At 53.3% G+C, this 14480-nt stretch overlaps 2 protein-coding genes across 5 annotated transcripts in view; one reads left to right on the forward strand and one right to left on the reverse strand.

Moving 5' to 3' along the window:
* Window positions 1-12824, forward strand: part of STX18 (syntaxin 18) — a 118372-nt gene extending 105548 nt beyond the window's left edge. For both annotated transcript variants that reach the window (XM_070791791.1, XM_070791790.1), the window contains exons 8-11: window positions 6023-6081; window positions 7807-7876; window positions 10469-10549; window positions 11217-12824. In XM_070791791.1, the coding sequence (XP_070647892.1) occupies window positions 6023-6081; window positions 7807-7876; window positions 10469-10549; window positions 11217-11312 (306 nt within the window). In that variant the 3' untranslated portion in view covers window positions 11313-12824. The remainder of the gene's footprint in view (window positions 1-6022; window positions 6082-7806; window positions 7877-10468; window positions 10550-11216) is intronic.
* NSG1 (neuronal vesicle trafficking associated 1) overlaps window positions 1-14480 on the reverse strand; it is a 52212-nt gene that overhangs the window by 6612 nt on the left and 31120 nt on the right. For 2 of the 3 annotated variants that reach the window (XM_070791794.1, XM_070791792.1), the window contains exon 5: window positions 12105-13948. In XM_070791794.1, the coding sequence (XP_070647895.1) occupies window positions 13748-13948 (201 nt within the window). In that variant the 3' untranslated portion in view covers window positions 12105-13747. Of the gene's footprint in view, window positions 1-12104; window positions 13949-14480 lie in introns of those variants that run through there. The other variant, XM_070791793.1, reaches the window with a different exon arrangement.

Raw genomic sequence — 14480 nt, forward strand, 5'->3', positions numbered from 1 at the left:
CTGGTTGAATTTCAGAAGAAAAGCGATAGACCTGGTCAGAGCCCCAGTCTGGTCCGTTTCTAGCAGGGCCCGGGGCAGGGGAGGGGAGCGGGGCATGCCCTCGTGTGTGTGTGTGTGTGTGTGTGTGTGTGTGTGTGTGTGCATGCGCGCATGTATGAATGCAGAGGAAGGGCTGTGATGTGTGTGCTGCACTCACGGCAGGATTGGAGGGCCACGTTGGGTGGTAGCTGCTGCTCACTGGAGCCTCATACATGCTTTGTACTCGGGGCTGTTTCACAAACATTCATTCTCTCGGATGAGCAGTTTCCCCTTTAAATCATCTCAGAAGCGTGACACTGATTCCAGTGATGATACCATTAGCCTCGATTTTCCTGGGACTTGCTCTGGGGCACTCCCTTGGAGGCTGTGGAACAAGAGGCAGAGCTCCCTGTGTCCTTGATAGACAAAAATAATTCTGAGCCCAGGAAGTAACTCAGATACCTTAAAGCGGTATAGGATACCCTGCTTCTGTCATGGTCCAGATACACCTCCAATTTGGGATACTTGCTCAGTGCTCCCCAGTCCAGCAAGCATGCCACCCAGAGGCCTGCACACGACTCCAAGCAGCAGTCCTTGCTAGCCAGTCCAGTTGGGAGAGGTTGAGGGTGATGGCCAGGGCGGGCAGTGAGGGCAGAGATGAGAAACGGGAAGTGGGCAGGACTTGGTGATCGGGGAGGGCAGCTGGGCGTGAGAGAGAGGGAGGAGAAAGAGCCGGGAGCTTTCTAACCTGGGGACGCAGGATGCCGGCAGTCGGGGTGATGCCCTCCATCAGGGGCAGGTGTGGGTCCTGGGAGGTGTCTGGTGGGTGCTGGGATCCCGGGCCTGGGGCTCCAGCTGGAGACGTGACCGTGGGAGACCCCTGACAGCAGGTGTTTGAAAGCACATCCAGGGTGGAGAGAGACACACACCACCTGGGACACAGGGCCAGAGCAGGTCAAGGCAGAGAAGCCAGCAGACTGAAGGGCAGTTTGATCATGCTCCCCTATAGCTAGATGATGGCCAAATTTCCTGAAACCTCATAGTTCTTCTTCAGTTTATACAAAATAAGTTTATAACTGTAAATGATGTCATGTGTTCCCCCAGATCATGTAACGTGACCACCCTATCTTTGCTAGAGATAAAAATATGTACAGCACTGTCCCTTCATTAAGAAAGAATACATTTGTGTTTAGGCAGAACGTAGCTTCTATTTAAGGATTTTTTAAAAGTACGCTGCCCCACTTCATAAAGGAAATAGGTAGAGGAATGGCAGGCCGTTGTTTGCCAGTTGTTGCCTCTCCCCCCAACTGGGCAGCGGTGAGCAGCAGCAGCATGTGAACGTCCACAGACGTGGGCTCAGAAGTTGTCGGCTGCACGGGGGCTGGACCAGAGGAGGGCTGGCAGCAAGGATATCTGTGATCAGCAGATGCTCGGCCCCAGTGAGAGATGATGCAGCAACGTGAGCTGTGAGACAGAGCAAGTTTTGAATCCTATGTGTCACTTACTGCCTCTGTAATTTGGGGGCAAGAAGCTGAGCCTCACTGAACCTGAGCTTGGGAGGTTGACAGGGTTGTCAGGAATGGGGTCATGTATATATGAGCGCCCAGCGGAGTGCAGGGCACATAGCAGCTGCTCAGCGGCTGTTTCCTCGCCAACAGTGAGAGATTATTGCTGGGCCCATGGGGTCCTGCGTTCCCTGCATGTTCAGAGGGTGATGTAATCGATGCGTATGAGAAACACACGTTCACATCGTGAGGCTTGTCTTTCCATAATGATGGCTGGAGCACCATGCGTGCCTTTCCTTGTGCTGTCTTGACGGAAGCATCGTCCAAAAACGTGCCAGCGACCAGTCCCAATAATGCTAGCTACCTCAGTGTCATGAGACTGGTGACCCTAGCGATCAGAGCCAGCAGGGCATCCCTCCCTAATTTTTATTGTGTTATTGCAAGAGGATGGGGCAGGAGGCTGTTCCATTCAGCACCGTTATGACAGGCTGTTTGATGTTCACTTCACTCCTTTCTTAACGGGGGCTCATAGCCAAGTACCATACCTTACAGTCCGACTGACCCGAATCTTATTTAAAAGGCTCAACCCTGAAAATGAAGAAAAAGAAATGCCACACTATTGGTTTTAAATTGGAAAGCGTTAATAGCAAATTGTGGTCATAATTCATAGTCATTGTTTTGGAATTTTTCCTCAGGGTAAAATAATGAATTAAGCTCTATAATAGCAATTTAATCCATTATTTCACCCACATGAGCTGTTGATACTTGTTCCAGAATGGCTGCGGAGCATTATGTAATTCTTCGCACATTTCCATTCATCACTCGTGATACAGGTATATTAATACCCCTGGGTTAATATAAGCAGATGTTTGTGGTCAGGCTGAGTGGAACCAAATTGTTTTCTGATGTTACACAGAGAAAAACACCTCCTTTCTGAGCCCACCTTCACTTTACTTGCCTCCAGTGAAACCACTGCACTTAGTAATCTATTTCTTTGGGGTAAGTTTTAAAGACATGAAAGTGACTCCTGTTCTTCAGTTCTTCAGTTTGCCTGAAAAGTGTCCCACGGCCCCTGTGCCGTGAGGCAGGCCCCTGGAAGCACCAGGTGGGTGGCTGGCAGGGCCTGTGGTCTGTGGCCACGCTTGGCTTACACATTGGGAACATGAGCATTGTTGATAGAATTTGAGCGCCACACGGGTGAAAGCTGGGGTCTAGACCCTGGGAAGGTTCACTGGGGCACAGGTGGAGGTCAGGGTGAGGGGCACGGAGCCACAGGTGTGAAGGTGTTTGGCACAAATAAAACATAACTGGAAGAGCCCTGAGCAGGTCTGGGGAGTGGGCTCCAAGCTGAGAGGCAGGCTGCCCTCTGGGCCAAGCCCCCCGTGGGTCCACTGTGTTGCTCTAGTGAACTCTTCTTAGGTCTTTGCAGCGCAGATATTTCTCCTCATTTGACACTCAGAGGCCTTGGGAGGAGTGATTTTCTTTTTCTGGATTAGAAAAGGATTTCTATAACAGCGTATGCACAATGTGGATCTGCAGCCTTTAAACCAGATTATAAACCCTTTTGGGAGGTCCTGTTCGAAAGTCTGGCCGACTTCTAAATGGAATAAAGCAGTTAAATCATGTCACCTGCTCTGTCCAGCGGCGTCTGAGCACTTGAGCTTTATTAGTTTAGACGCCCCATGTGGTAGGACTTGTAACCGCGACACCTCCCACTGTTGTTGGCAGTTGCTGGGGGTCTGCACTGAGGGAAAGCACCGTATTCTGGGGTGAGACCTAAGCAGTATAGCGTGGAACAGCCCAGAAAGGCCGGCTGGCTGCTGTCATTTCTCCCCAGGACGGGCCTGCCCACCCTCCCCGTCATCTAGGCCTCTCAGCCCCTTTTTCAGGGGGACAGAGATGGAGGAAGACGCCGGCAGGTGTGTCTTCCCAGGGCCTGGAGGCCCCCCTGTCCTTGGTGCTGATTGTGGGGCTGCAGCTGCACGGTGCCTGTGTAGTGCCAGGGAGCCCCGCTGAGAGTGCTGTGCGTGGACTCCTCACACCCGAGAGACTGAAGGGACCCAGAGCCGTGTGGTCCTCTTGAACTTGAAACCGGGGTTCTGTGCTGCGTGCTTAGTCACTCAGTCATATCCAACTCTGTGCAACCCCATGGATTGTAGATCGTAGCCCGCCAGGCTCCTCTGTCCATGGGGATTCTTCAGGGAAAAAGACTGGACTGGGTTGCCATGCCCTCCTCCAAGGAATCTTCCCAACCCAGGGATTGAACCCACGTCTTCCACATTGCAGGCAGATTCTTTACTGACTGAGCAACCAGGGAATCCCAGGGAGGGGCCTCCAAAGCATTTAATGACTCATTTTGCATATCCAGAATCTGAGTCCTGGAGAATGACATAACAAGAATTAACATTCATAGAGGTAAAGTTGTTACCAACTCTATTAGTACTCTAGTTTCCCCTAGTTTAGTGATGAAGACAGAGGCACTGAGAGGGTGTTACCCACCCAAGGGCAAACAGCTTAGAAGATGGAGGAGGCTTCCCTCCCTACCCTCAGGATCAGGCAGGAAAGGATAGGAATCACCCACCATGTCTGTTCACACAGAGAAACTGACAGCCACACAGAAGGCCAGTGGCCGGCCCAGGGTCAGCCAGGGAGTCCCCCTGAGGACACAGGACATGGGTCATTGGAGCCCCTGCCGTATCCCCCACCTCCCCTGGTGTTGGTGGCTCCCTGCCTCACTCGGCAGATGAGAGAGGAGGTGTACGGGTTTGCTGCCCAGACAACCTCGGAAACCACCCTGCCTGTGCAGGGGACTGCGGGCAGCAGTCTGGCCTCTGCCTCATCGACCGGCCATCGACCGGCCATCGAGATAGAAGGCTCCTGGGCACTGGGCTGTGGGAAACAGGTTCTGCTGTGTTGTTTTTTTGTTAATGCAGTTTCATTGTAACTCCCACCCCGTGCATGGAGCCTGCACTCCTTAAGGCTGGCCATAGACACACCTCTCCCCTCATCCCACCTTACTGCTTGATCCCTTCAGGCCTTTGTTTCTCTCACTTCCTCCAGGGATGGGGAATTTCTCAGGTAACTGCAAGAACCCATCTGGCAGGAAGTCAGAGCCAGAATGTGATCCACTCCCGACGTTGCTAACTGGGAGCCCTGCAGAAGGAACAGTAACACAAAGGCCTGAATGGAAGCCACATGCCCTTCAGCTGGGGAGGGAAAAAAGCAAGCTTTGTTCTCAAGGAACATTCCAGTAATAAACCACCTCAAACCACTAGTTAATTTTGTTTAGGAATAGTTCAAAAGCATGAAAGGACTGTAGATTTAAAAGGTTGGGGCCATATTTTGTCATTAGAAGAATTCAAAGAAAATGCCCCTTGCCCAAAGGAAAAATCCAAAACCTGAGTAAAGTACCTGAGAGAATTAGTCAAATTAGCACCCACATGCTGAAGTAATAATATTTTTTTCTTGAATACTGGACTGCTGACAATTAACGGAGCTGATTCTTTCAAACTCAGGAGTGAAGTTATATTCCCTTGAATCGCCTTTTTGATGCACAGTTAGGAGGGCCATCTCAGTACCATCTCAGCAGCCAGCAAGGCAGCCTGCTGTGGTTGGGGTGGCCCTTCGGGGGGGCTTCCCCAGCACTCCTCCAACCCCCTGCCGCTCCCCCTCTCTGTCTTCTGACCCGGTGGGTCTGGGGTGGAGTGGAGGCCTCAGTGTGGAGTGGCCCCATGCTCATGGTGCAGGGATGGAATGGACCAGATCACCTAGACCAAAAGGGAGGGAGGGCAGACCTTAGACAGCAGGGAAGGCATGAAGCCAGCAAGGGTGCTGAGGAAACCTGGCAGAGCAGCACGGGAAGGCACCAGCCAGGATAGCAAGGCTGCTCCCCTGCAGGGGCAGAGGCAGAGCACAGCGCACCCAGGTGAACCGAGCCCCTGCCCCTCATCTTCCTCATCCCTGCTGCTGTACTAAGGCAGGGTGGCCTGGTCCTCAGCTGGATTTCCAGCCTCTGCAGGCCAAGAGCTCCCTTCTCTTCCCTGTGCGGTGCCCGGCACAGAGGTGCCTCACAGGACATTTGCATGTGTGACTGCAGCTGGAACAGGTGTGTGGGTCCAGGCAGCTCACAGTCACACAGAAGGTTGGAGACACACACAACGTGGTACACGCATCACGGGGATGACCCACACTTCTCCACGCTCGCCATCAGTCATAAAAGTCAGCTTGTACGCTTGCGGTTCAAACGAGCGAGTTGAGAAGTCTAGCCTCAGGCAGCCCCACTGCACTGCGGGGTTTCATTTTCTTCCTGCAGCCTGGCTATCCTCACGTGAATGCTCAAGGTCTCCCAGTAACGCTGACTCACTCCATGCTGGAAAGAGGGGCTCCGGCGTGATTCTCGGAGGGTGGATCAAAGAGTTCTGCGCAGACTCACTGTGCTAGACACTTGCCTTTGGGTGGGTTGCTTTGAGATTCGAGTTAATGTGTGTGTTTCCTTACAGTTTGAACAAGAAAATCAGCGCCTGATTGGTGAAATGAACAGCCTGTTTGACGAAGTCAGGTATGTTTGTGGGGTTCCCGGGTGAGCAAATGGCCTAGTTTACAACTTTCCCAGAAAGTAGAAACTTCACTCATTTAGTTTGGTGCTCAGGCATCCACATGTGGCCCTTGGGCCAAATGTAGCTACCCCTGCCTCCAGCCCCCCGTAAGGAAGCTGCGCGAATTCACTGCCCCTCAACTTGTGGGCCTGCGAGGTACCCTCTGTGGGCCGCTCCCAGGCTCCCAGGTGCTGCAGCCCCATCTGAAAGGTCATGATGGCACATGTCATGACAGCTGCCAGGAGGGGATTGTCTGTACCTAGCTACCCTAAGATGAAAGGGGTTAATTAAGTATAAATAGGGACGGCTGGCCGGAGAAGGCAATGGCACCCCATTCCAGTACTCTTGCCTGGAAAATCCCATGGACAGAGGAGCCTGGTAGGCTGTAGTCCTTGGGGTCGCTAGGAGTCAGACACGACTGAGCGACTTCACTTTCACTTTTCACTTTTGTGCACTGGAGAAGGAAATGGCAACCCACTCCAGTGTTCTTGCCTGGAGAATCCCAGGGATGGGGGAGCCTGGTGGGCTGCCATCTATGGGGTCGCATAGAGTCGGACACGACTGAAGCGACTTAGCGGCAGCAGTAGCAGCAGCAGGGACGGCTGGCAGAGGGAAGCCCTGCAGAGGGCTCCACTGGGGTCTTGCTGCTCCCTGACCAGGCTATCAGCCACACAGAAGGCCCATGGCTGTGGCCCACGTGAGTAGGGTCACCGCCCAGCCCTCCAGTGAAAGCGCTCGGGCCTGCTGCCCTGGGAATGCCGGGAGTGTTCTGAAAGGACGTGCTGAAACTCTTGTTGCATCGTGGCCACTTCCCAAAAGAAGACTCGTCCTGACATGTCAGCCTTGCAGCCCTGGAGGCTGAGTGCAGGGTTTCCCCTGACCACTGCCCTGGGTTCTTCTGCAGCCTCTGCCCTCACAGGCGGGCCTCCCAGTCCTTCTTCAAGATGGTGCTCTTCCTGCCCTGGCCCCTCCTCACTCTCCTCTCTTCTGCTTCCCTCACCTGGTCTGGAGGAGTCATCTCCCCACCGAACATTGCTTCCTCCTGGGCTGGGAGCTCAGCCTCTAGACGCACACCCGCTAGACCACCCCAGGGTCGCCTGTGCTGTCCAGGCAACCAGGAGAGGCCCACATGCTCCGGTGCTGAACCCAGATGGGATATTTTCAGCCAGAATCAAAGGAGGTTTCCTTTCCACAGAGAGTTGGTTTGAATGGCGAATGTACCCTTTCCTCTAACCTGCTGAGTGGTAACAGGGTTTTGGGTGACAGCATATTCTGGCGTTTTCTTCTGAATCCCCACCACGTATGACTGTGTTGCTAGGACAGGGCTCGGCATTAAAGGAGACTCTGCCTTTTGTAACTACTGGGTACAGCCATGTGCTCCTGGCCCCGCACTGACTTAGGAGTCAGGGGTCCCAGGGGTCAGCTTATGAAGTGGTAGGGGTGGGCTTCCAAACCATCCAGTACACCCAGAAAGCTGAAGGGCATTAAAGGGGAACCAGTGAGGAGCATGAGCCTCTGCCCTCCTGAGCCTGTGTCCTGAGCAGGCCACTGTGAGTCACCATGGTGTTCCCTCCCTCCCATGCCTTCACTTAGAAGAGACGACTTCTTTAGAAATGTGTGACATTGCTGTTAAGATCACCAGGTACTAACAGTTAATGTGTATCTGTTTTTCTTTTTTTTTAATGAAGGCAAATAGAAGGGAAAGTGGTTGAAATCACCAGACTCCAAGAGATCTTCACAGAGAAGGTTTTACAGCAGGTAAGAAAAAATAATTGTTTTCAGTTTTATCTTACAGGGGCATCTACTCAGAACTTGGGACATTTCTTCTGAGGTCATCAGGGCTCTGCAACTGTTTGCTTGTGGCTCAGCTGGTAAAGAATAGGCCTTCAGTGCGGGAGACCTGGGTTCAGTTCCTGGCTTGGGAAGATTTGCTGGAGAAGGGGTAGGCTACCCACTCTGGTATTCTTGGGCTTCCCTGCTGGCTCTGTTGGTAAAGAATCCACCTGCAATAGGAGACCACGGTTCGATTCCTGGGTCAGGAAGATCCCCTGGAGAAGGGATAGGCTACCCACTCCAGTATTCTTGGGCTTCTCTGATGGCTCAGCTGGCAAAGAGTCCGCCTTCAATGCAGGAGACCTGGGTTGGATCCCTGGGTTGGGAAGATCCCCTGGAGAAGGGAATAGCTACCACTCCAGTATTCTGGCCTAGAGAATTCCATGGACTGTGGGACAGCTTTCCACGCACCCCAGCCCCATGCGGCAGAGCCCCTGGGCAAGGGAGACAGCTAGGTTGCGGTTCTGGGTGCCCTCGGGAAAGCTGGGGAGCCTCTTTGAGCCACAGTATTTTTCCATCTATAAAATGGAGCAGCCTTTGTATGGTTGTCGTAAGGCACAGACATAACCCATGGAAAGTGCCCAGCACAGTGCCTGATGGGTAGTAGCTTTACAATCAGCAGTTCAGCAATTCAGTTCAGGTTCACAGTGCAGGTTCAGGCTCGGCCCTCCCAGATGCCAGGTCCCTGCCACCTCGGGTGTCCCGTCCTCACAGGAAGTGTGACTGTTCTCATAAGTGGATTTTCATTTCATTTCTACCTGCCTGCTGTTGGAAGTTCTTCTAGCCACTAACCGACAAAATTTTTAGAAAACACCTGATAAAATTTCCCTTTTGTATTCAGTATCCCCAGACTGGAAGGTTTGAAGGACAAAATCATTTTTCTCCACTGTGTTAAACTGGGCCACTTGACTTAAGAGACTCCACTCACAAAATGTCCCCTAAACCACACAGCCAGAGTCAGATCATTGCACACTGGGCACACGAGGCTGTTCAGGTTTGCAAGAGTTGCTCTTTTCATGAGCACATTGCAGGAACTATTCTAGTCCATATATGTTAAGCCTCCATTTAGAAGGCTAATGGGCATCAGTTCAGCCACCTAACACAGAAAACAGCTCAATCAGATGTCTCGCTCTCCGAGCCCCAGCAGAGCCAGACAGCCAGCTCCAACCTGGTTCCCCATTGCTCGCTGTATGACCTGCGGTACTCCCCAGCCCCCTCCCCCTCTGCAGACCGGGGCCCAGGTCACGCGTGTCCCTCTTGGGTGGAGAATAGGAAGTGCCCGGCCCGCCCTGGGCTCTCCATCCGGAACTGAACTAGGAACCGTTGTTATTTGTGGGTGTGGCTGCAGCCGACCTGGGTGATGCCCTGTTTCATGGCACAGCCAGAGCTTCACCAGCAGGCAGAGCCTATGTGCAGCAAGAAGCACTCAGGTTTTGAGTGGCTGAGTGCACTAGCAGCACTTACTTCCACAGCCATTGTGTCTGCTCCTCAGCCCAGCCACCGAGGGGCACTGACTGCCATTCACAGTTGCTTCTGGTTAGGGGGCTGCTTCTCAGACAGGAAGCAGCTGTCCTGGAGTTCTGGACAGGCACCCCGCGGGGTGGGAGCAAGGCCCAGCCTGCGTCACACCCAGGGCTCCGGGGCTTGACCTGGGAGGGTCTTGCAGAGCACAGACTGAGCCGCACCTGGCTTCCCAGGATTTCTAAGACCTGAAAAGAGCTGAGTGTGTCTGAGATTTCTCATCTGTGTTGCAAGGTGGCTCTCACAACACACTCATGGGAGCACCTGCCCCCACTGGGAGCGTCTCCAGGACGCAGTTAGAGAACAAGGCGGTCCCTGGCCCTCGGGTCTTCCACTGTGTGGCTCTCACTGCTGGGAAGCGGGTGGCTGAAGGTCGCTTTCCTCTCTGCGGTACTGGTTCCATGTCAGTCTGGTTTCCCTAAAACCCGAGCTTGTTTACATTCCCACCCCCTAGAGGAAGGGGGAAGGACAGCCAGCCCTGCCCCTTAGAGGGCAGTGTTGGGGTGCAGGATGGGTTATTAGCCAGACGCTTCTGTGTAAGCCCAGGAGCCCACATGTAAGGTTTCCAAGTATTCTGACTAAAATTTTGCAACCAAAGCACCATTTTGAAGCTACTGTGTGTGTTTTAAAGCCACGTGCACCTTAAAAGCCCTGGTGTGTGGCAGCCGCTCTGTGATCAGGCTCGTACGTTTGTCCCTTCCTGTCCGGTGAGTGGATGGGAAGGTGGCAAGCTGGGGTGGAGGGAGCACAAGGCCCCCATCCAGTCCCAGTCCTGCCACTTGGGTGCTGTTTCTCCAGGAAAGTTACTAAGCTTCTCTGAGCTGGAAGTTTCCCTTTGGTAAAATGGGAGTGTTGCCTACCTCCTGGGTGCTGTGAGAACATGTGGGTTCACGTGTGTAAAACCCCTGCCCTTTGCATGCAGCAGCTGCTGTTTCTACTGTGACAGACACTTGGGGAAGGAGGACAGTTATATTTATCTGCTTTTGTCCTCCACAGGAAGCCGAGATTGACAATATTCACCAGTTAGTAGTTGGAGCAACTGAGAATATCAAGGAGGGCAATGAAGACATCAGAGAGGTGGGTACTCTAGGTCCCGAGAATGACTTGGAGGCACTGAGTCCAGGGTGGTGGTCGCCTCGTCAAGGCCGCACACACATGGCAGGTCGCAGGACCATGCACTGGATGGACCGGTTCCACAGTTCCATCCTGCCCAGCCCAGGGCCCACTCATTGCCCTGCAGAGGAGCGTTCTGCGGTGCAGGGGCCACTCCCTAAGTCCAGGCTGGGTGCCACTGGAGAAGCTTGTTGGACCAGAGCCCTGGTCTTCGACGGGACCACCAGAGTCGACTCTGTCGAGTGGACTTTATTTTCTGGGTGCAGTCCTCAGGTTTGGGTTGATGTGGGACCACTCTTGGGCCACCACCTCCATCGCACTGCCAGGAAACACAGGCCAGGGTAGCAGACACGCATGCTGAGCCTGCCTGTGTGGGTCTAACCCTGGGCGGACGTGAGCCGTTTCTCCTGGGGGACTCGTGCAGAGGCACCACATGGTGGCTAGCCAGCGAGGGCAAGGCACCCTGTCTTCTAATAGATCTTAAACCCACCTTTCGGTTTTGCTTAAAAACTAAGCCATCCGTGCAAGGTAGGGACAGGCTGGAGCTGCCCCCACAGTCCCAGCCCTGCAGGGGGAGCGCCGGTGGACACGCGCGGGCCTTTCGGACCAACCCCCTCCCCTCCTCCCCCAGGCCATCAAGAACAACGCAGGCTTCCGGGTGTGGGTGCTCTTCTTCCTGGTGATGTGCTCCTTCTCCCTGCTCTTCCTCGATTGGTACGACAGCTAGGCGGCCCGGGGGACGGCGCCCCACACCGGAGCCACTGATGGGAGCGGGGCTGAGACGTGTGCTCACAGAAGGGACACCAGACCTGTGGCTTAAGCATTCAGTAATGAAAAAGAAAACCACACAACTGAAACTGGTCTGCGCTGCAATCCTGAGGCCAGAGGGAAGGAGCGGGGGGATGGTTATTCCTGCACCTGATGGGGCTGCTGGGGGGCGGGGGCTGCCCCAGGGAGGGGGCCTGGTGGGCTTCCTGCTCCACTAACGTCTCCAATTCAGAGGAGGCAGCGGCCATTCCCCACCCCAGCAGGAAGAACGCGGTCAGCCGCTCCTCAGGGCAGATGACCTGCGCTCCCTGTGGTTTCCTGTGTGCCTGAGCAACTGATGCACAGACTCCTGAGCAGAGGAAAAGCCAGCTCGCCTTCATTCACCCTGTGAAACTAGTATAGAACCGCGGCCACTTACTGTCTTATTGGTGGGTCCAAGGTTAGGATGTCACTGCGGGCCACCTGCCTCCTGTCGGGGAAGAAATGTGAGCAGGGGCCTGGCTCCTCCCAGCACTTTCCTGCGGCAGAGGGGGGCGGGCAGGGGAGGCCTGACTTCCTGCCCCTGGGGCCCCCCAGAAGCTGCGTCCAGAGAAGGGCCTGGGCCTCTCCTCCCACCCAGGCCCCAGGAGTTGGGAACGCCCACTGGTACAGATTCGTGAAGCATCTGCAACCACATCTGTGCAGAAAGTCCCTGGTACTCGTGGGCCCCAGGGTATGGTCAAGGGCTCTCCACAAGACAGGCCAGGGCCTCCACAGGGATCCTTGTGTTCTTTATTTGCACAGACTGAGAATGTCGAAAGTTACACATGAACGAGTTTACAGTCTATAAAATACACGCCTACTAGAAAACACAAACAGGGTTGCCTTGGCACTGCGTTGACGTGGGCTGGAATTGGCTGATGGATCCTCTCTACACAGGAGGACTTCTGGCACAGTTATTGCTCTTTTGCGTCCCCCACAGCCTCACAACGTCCACAACTCCACATGCCCACCCACCGCTCCAAGGCCACAGTCATTGTTTCCAGACACCCTTAATGATAAAATACACTGTTTATGTTTTGGAAGCACATTTCAGGGAACAGTAATGGAGATGGCCATGACCACCATGCTTGTTTACAACACAGCTTGCACTATGTGTCATTTATTTTTGATTTAAAAAAAAAAAAAAAAAGTGAAACTTCTGACATGTCCACCAGAAACAACACATTCAAATAACACGGAAGAAAATGTCTGTGAATGTCTTTTTTTCTATATAATCCTCTTACACACTTGGTTTATCTAACTGGTAATTCTGTAAACATATACTTTTAATGTCAAGATTCAGGCTGAAACGTAATTGTCTTACAAAGATTGTGAATGGAAATGTCATAATTGGACTTGCAGCCCCCCCTCCCAGCCTTTCCAGCCTGTTTCTTACATCAAAGGAGTTACATCTGTCCCACAAAATAAAAATCAACATAGTCTTGACTTATACCAGCAATTACACTGTTCACTTTTCCCACCCAACTAAGTGTTCCAAAACTAACCTGCTAACACGGGCATGTCGGTGCAAACTTGTTCGTAATAGACGTGGACAAAAGGGCTGGTTGGATTTCATTCCTACTCCGCCCATCACAGAACAGACAAGACTACCTACAGGGAGACGGGGATCTGTAGCCTGTGGCCCAGGGTCCCCTCCTCCCAGAGTCCCCACCTCACGTGCTCTGACCCAGTTCACAGGTACTGAGGGGCCACACTGACTCCTCTGCCCGGCCAGCGCCCTCTGTACAGAGAGGCCGCCACGTCCTCGCTGCAGCGCTTGCGCACTCGGCAGTGAGCGCGGGGGAGGAGGGCATGGCCGCCCCCGCCTCCGGGCCTCTCTGCTTCCTTCCCACCGTCCTCCACCATTCACTATGGGGCATGGGCTTCTTGGCCTATCGGAGTACCCTTCTGGGAGGTGGGAAGAAACGTGAAGTACAGCTTGCCCTTAGCACAGCAGGGATCACTCTAGATGTGGCTGTAGAGTAAGGTTTGCGAAACAGCAAGGTGGTTTAAAAGGAAAAAAAATTCCACAAAATGCATTATTATTTATCTGAAGTTCAAACCCCTTGCATATCCAGTGTAAATTTTTTTTTTTGACAGCATCCAATAAATCCCAGGAAAGTCACTAAATTAAGATTCCCTAACATGGAAAGTGGTGGCAGAGCTCCCTAAGCAGTGCTGATACGCACTTGACTTTACGCCCGTGAATGGTCCGCAGCAAGTTGTATTTGCAAAGCAGCAATTAGCAAACAGAAGCAGTTGCACCATACATGAGTCACCTCTATAAATTATCAGTAATTATATTTGATGAAATGTCCCTCAAAGTCCCCTTGTTACCTTCAAGCGACACCATTAAGGAACTTGCCCATCTCGCTAAGCCGATTTCTCTGCGGCCTCGGTCTCCTGCTCCGAGAGCTTCTCTTCCGACAGAACGGACATCCATGGCGACACGGAGCGGGTGATGCTCTGCTTGGCCAGGTTGTAGTGGTTAATGACGGTGTAAAATTTCTCCCGGGCATTGGAGTCTTGCTCGGCATAGTAGCTCTCCAAGCCTTCTGGGATGCACTGGGTGTTCTGCAAGACAAGCGGCCCCTGAGACACACACACTGACGCAGGAGGCGGGCCCGTGAGTCTCCAGGTAACACCCGTGGTCACCAAGTACCTCCCTGGGTTTGGGAGAGACTCAGTGCTGAGCTGACCGCCTGGCGTTGATGGCATCGTAACAGGAGGGGCGTCTGTAAGGCCACAGTGAAGGGACTTAGCGGTCCTTCCTGTTGCTCTAAAGACCTTACACTCGCGATTTATTTTAAATCGAACCAGGGTCTTCTGCATTGCCGCTGGAGTCTTTACCACCTGAGTTATCAGGGAAGACCATTTTAAATCTACTAGAATACAGTGGAACTTCTGACATGTCCACCAGACGCAACAGTGAAGAAAGGCTTCTGTGAGCCAGTTGGGGGCAGGGGGGTTAGGGGAGGCACATTTGAGGGCACGTGAGCTGGGCCTGGGGGCAGGAGGACCCGGGACACAGGCTGGAGAGAGGCCCGTGGCACAGCAGAGGGCGAGGAGCCTCAGGACAAACACAGGGAGAAGGCAAGGGTCAGGG

This window comes from Bos indicus, chromosome 6 (assembly GCF_029378745.1).
Source record: "Bos indicus isolate NIAB-ARS_2022 breed Sahiwal x Tharparkar chromosome 6, NIAB-ARS_B.indTharparkar_mat_pri_1.0, whole genome shotgun sequence".
Lineage (NCBI taxonomy): Eukaryota > Metazoa > Chordata > Mammalia > Artiodactyla > Bovidae > Bos > Bos indicus.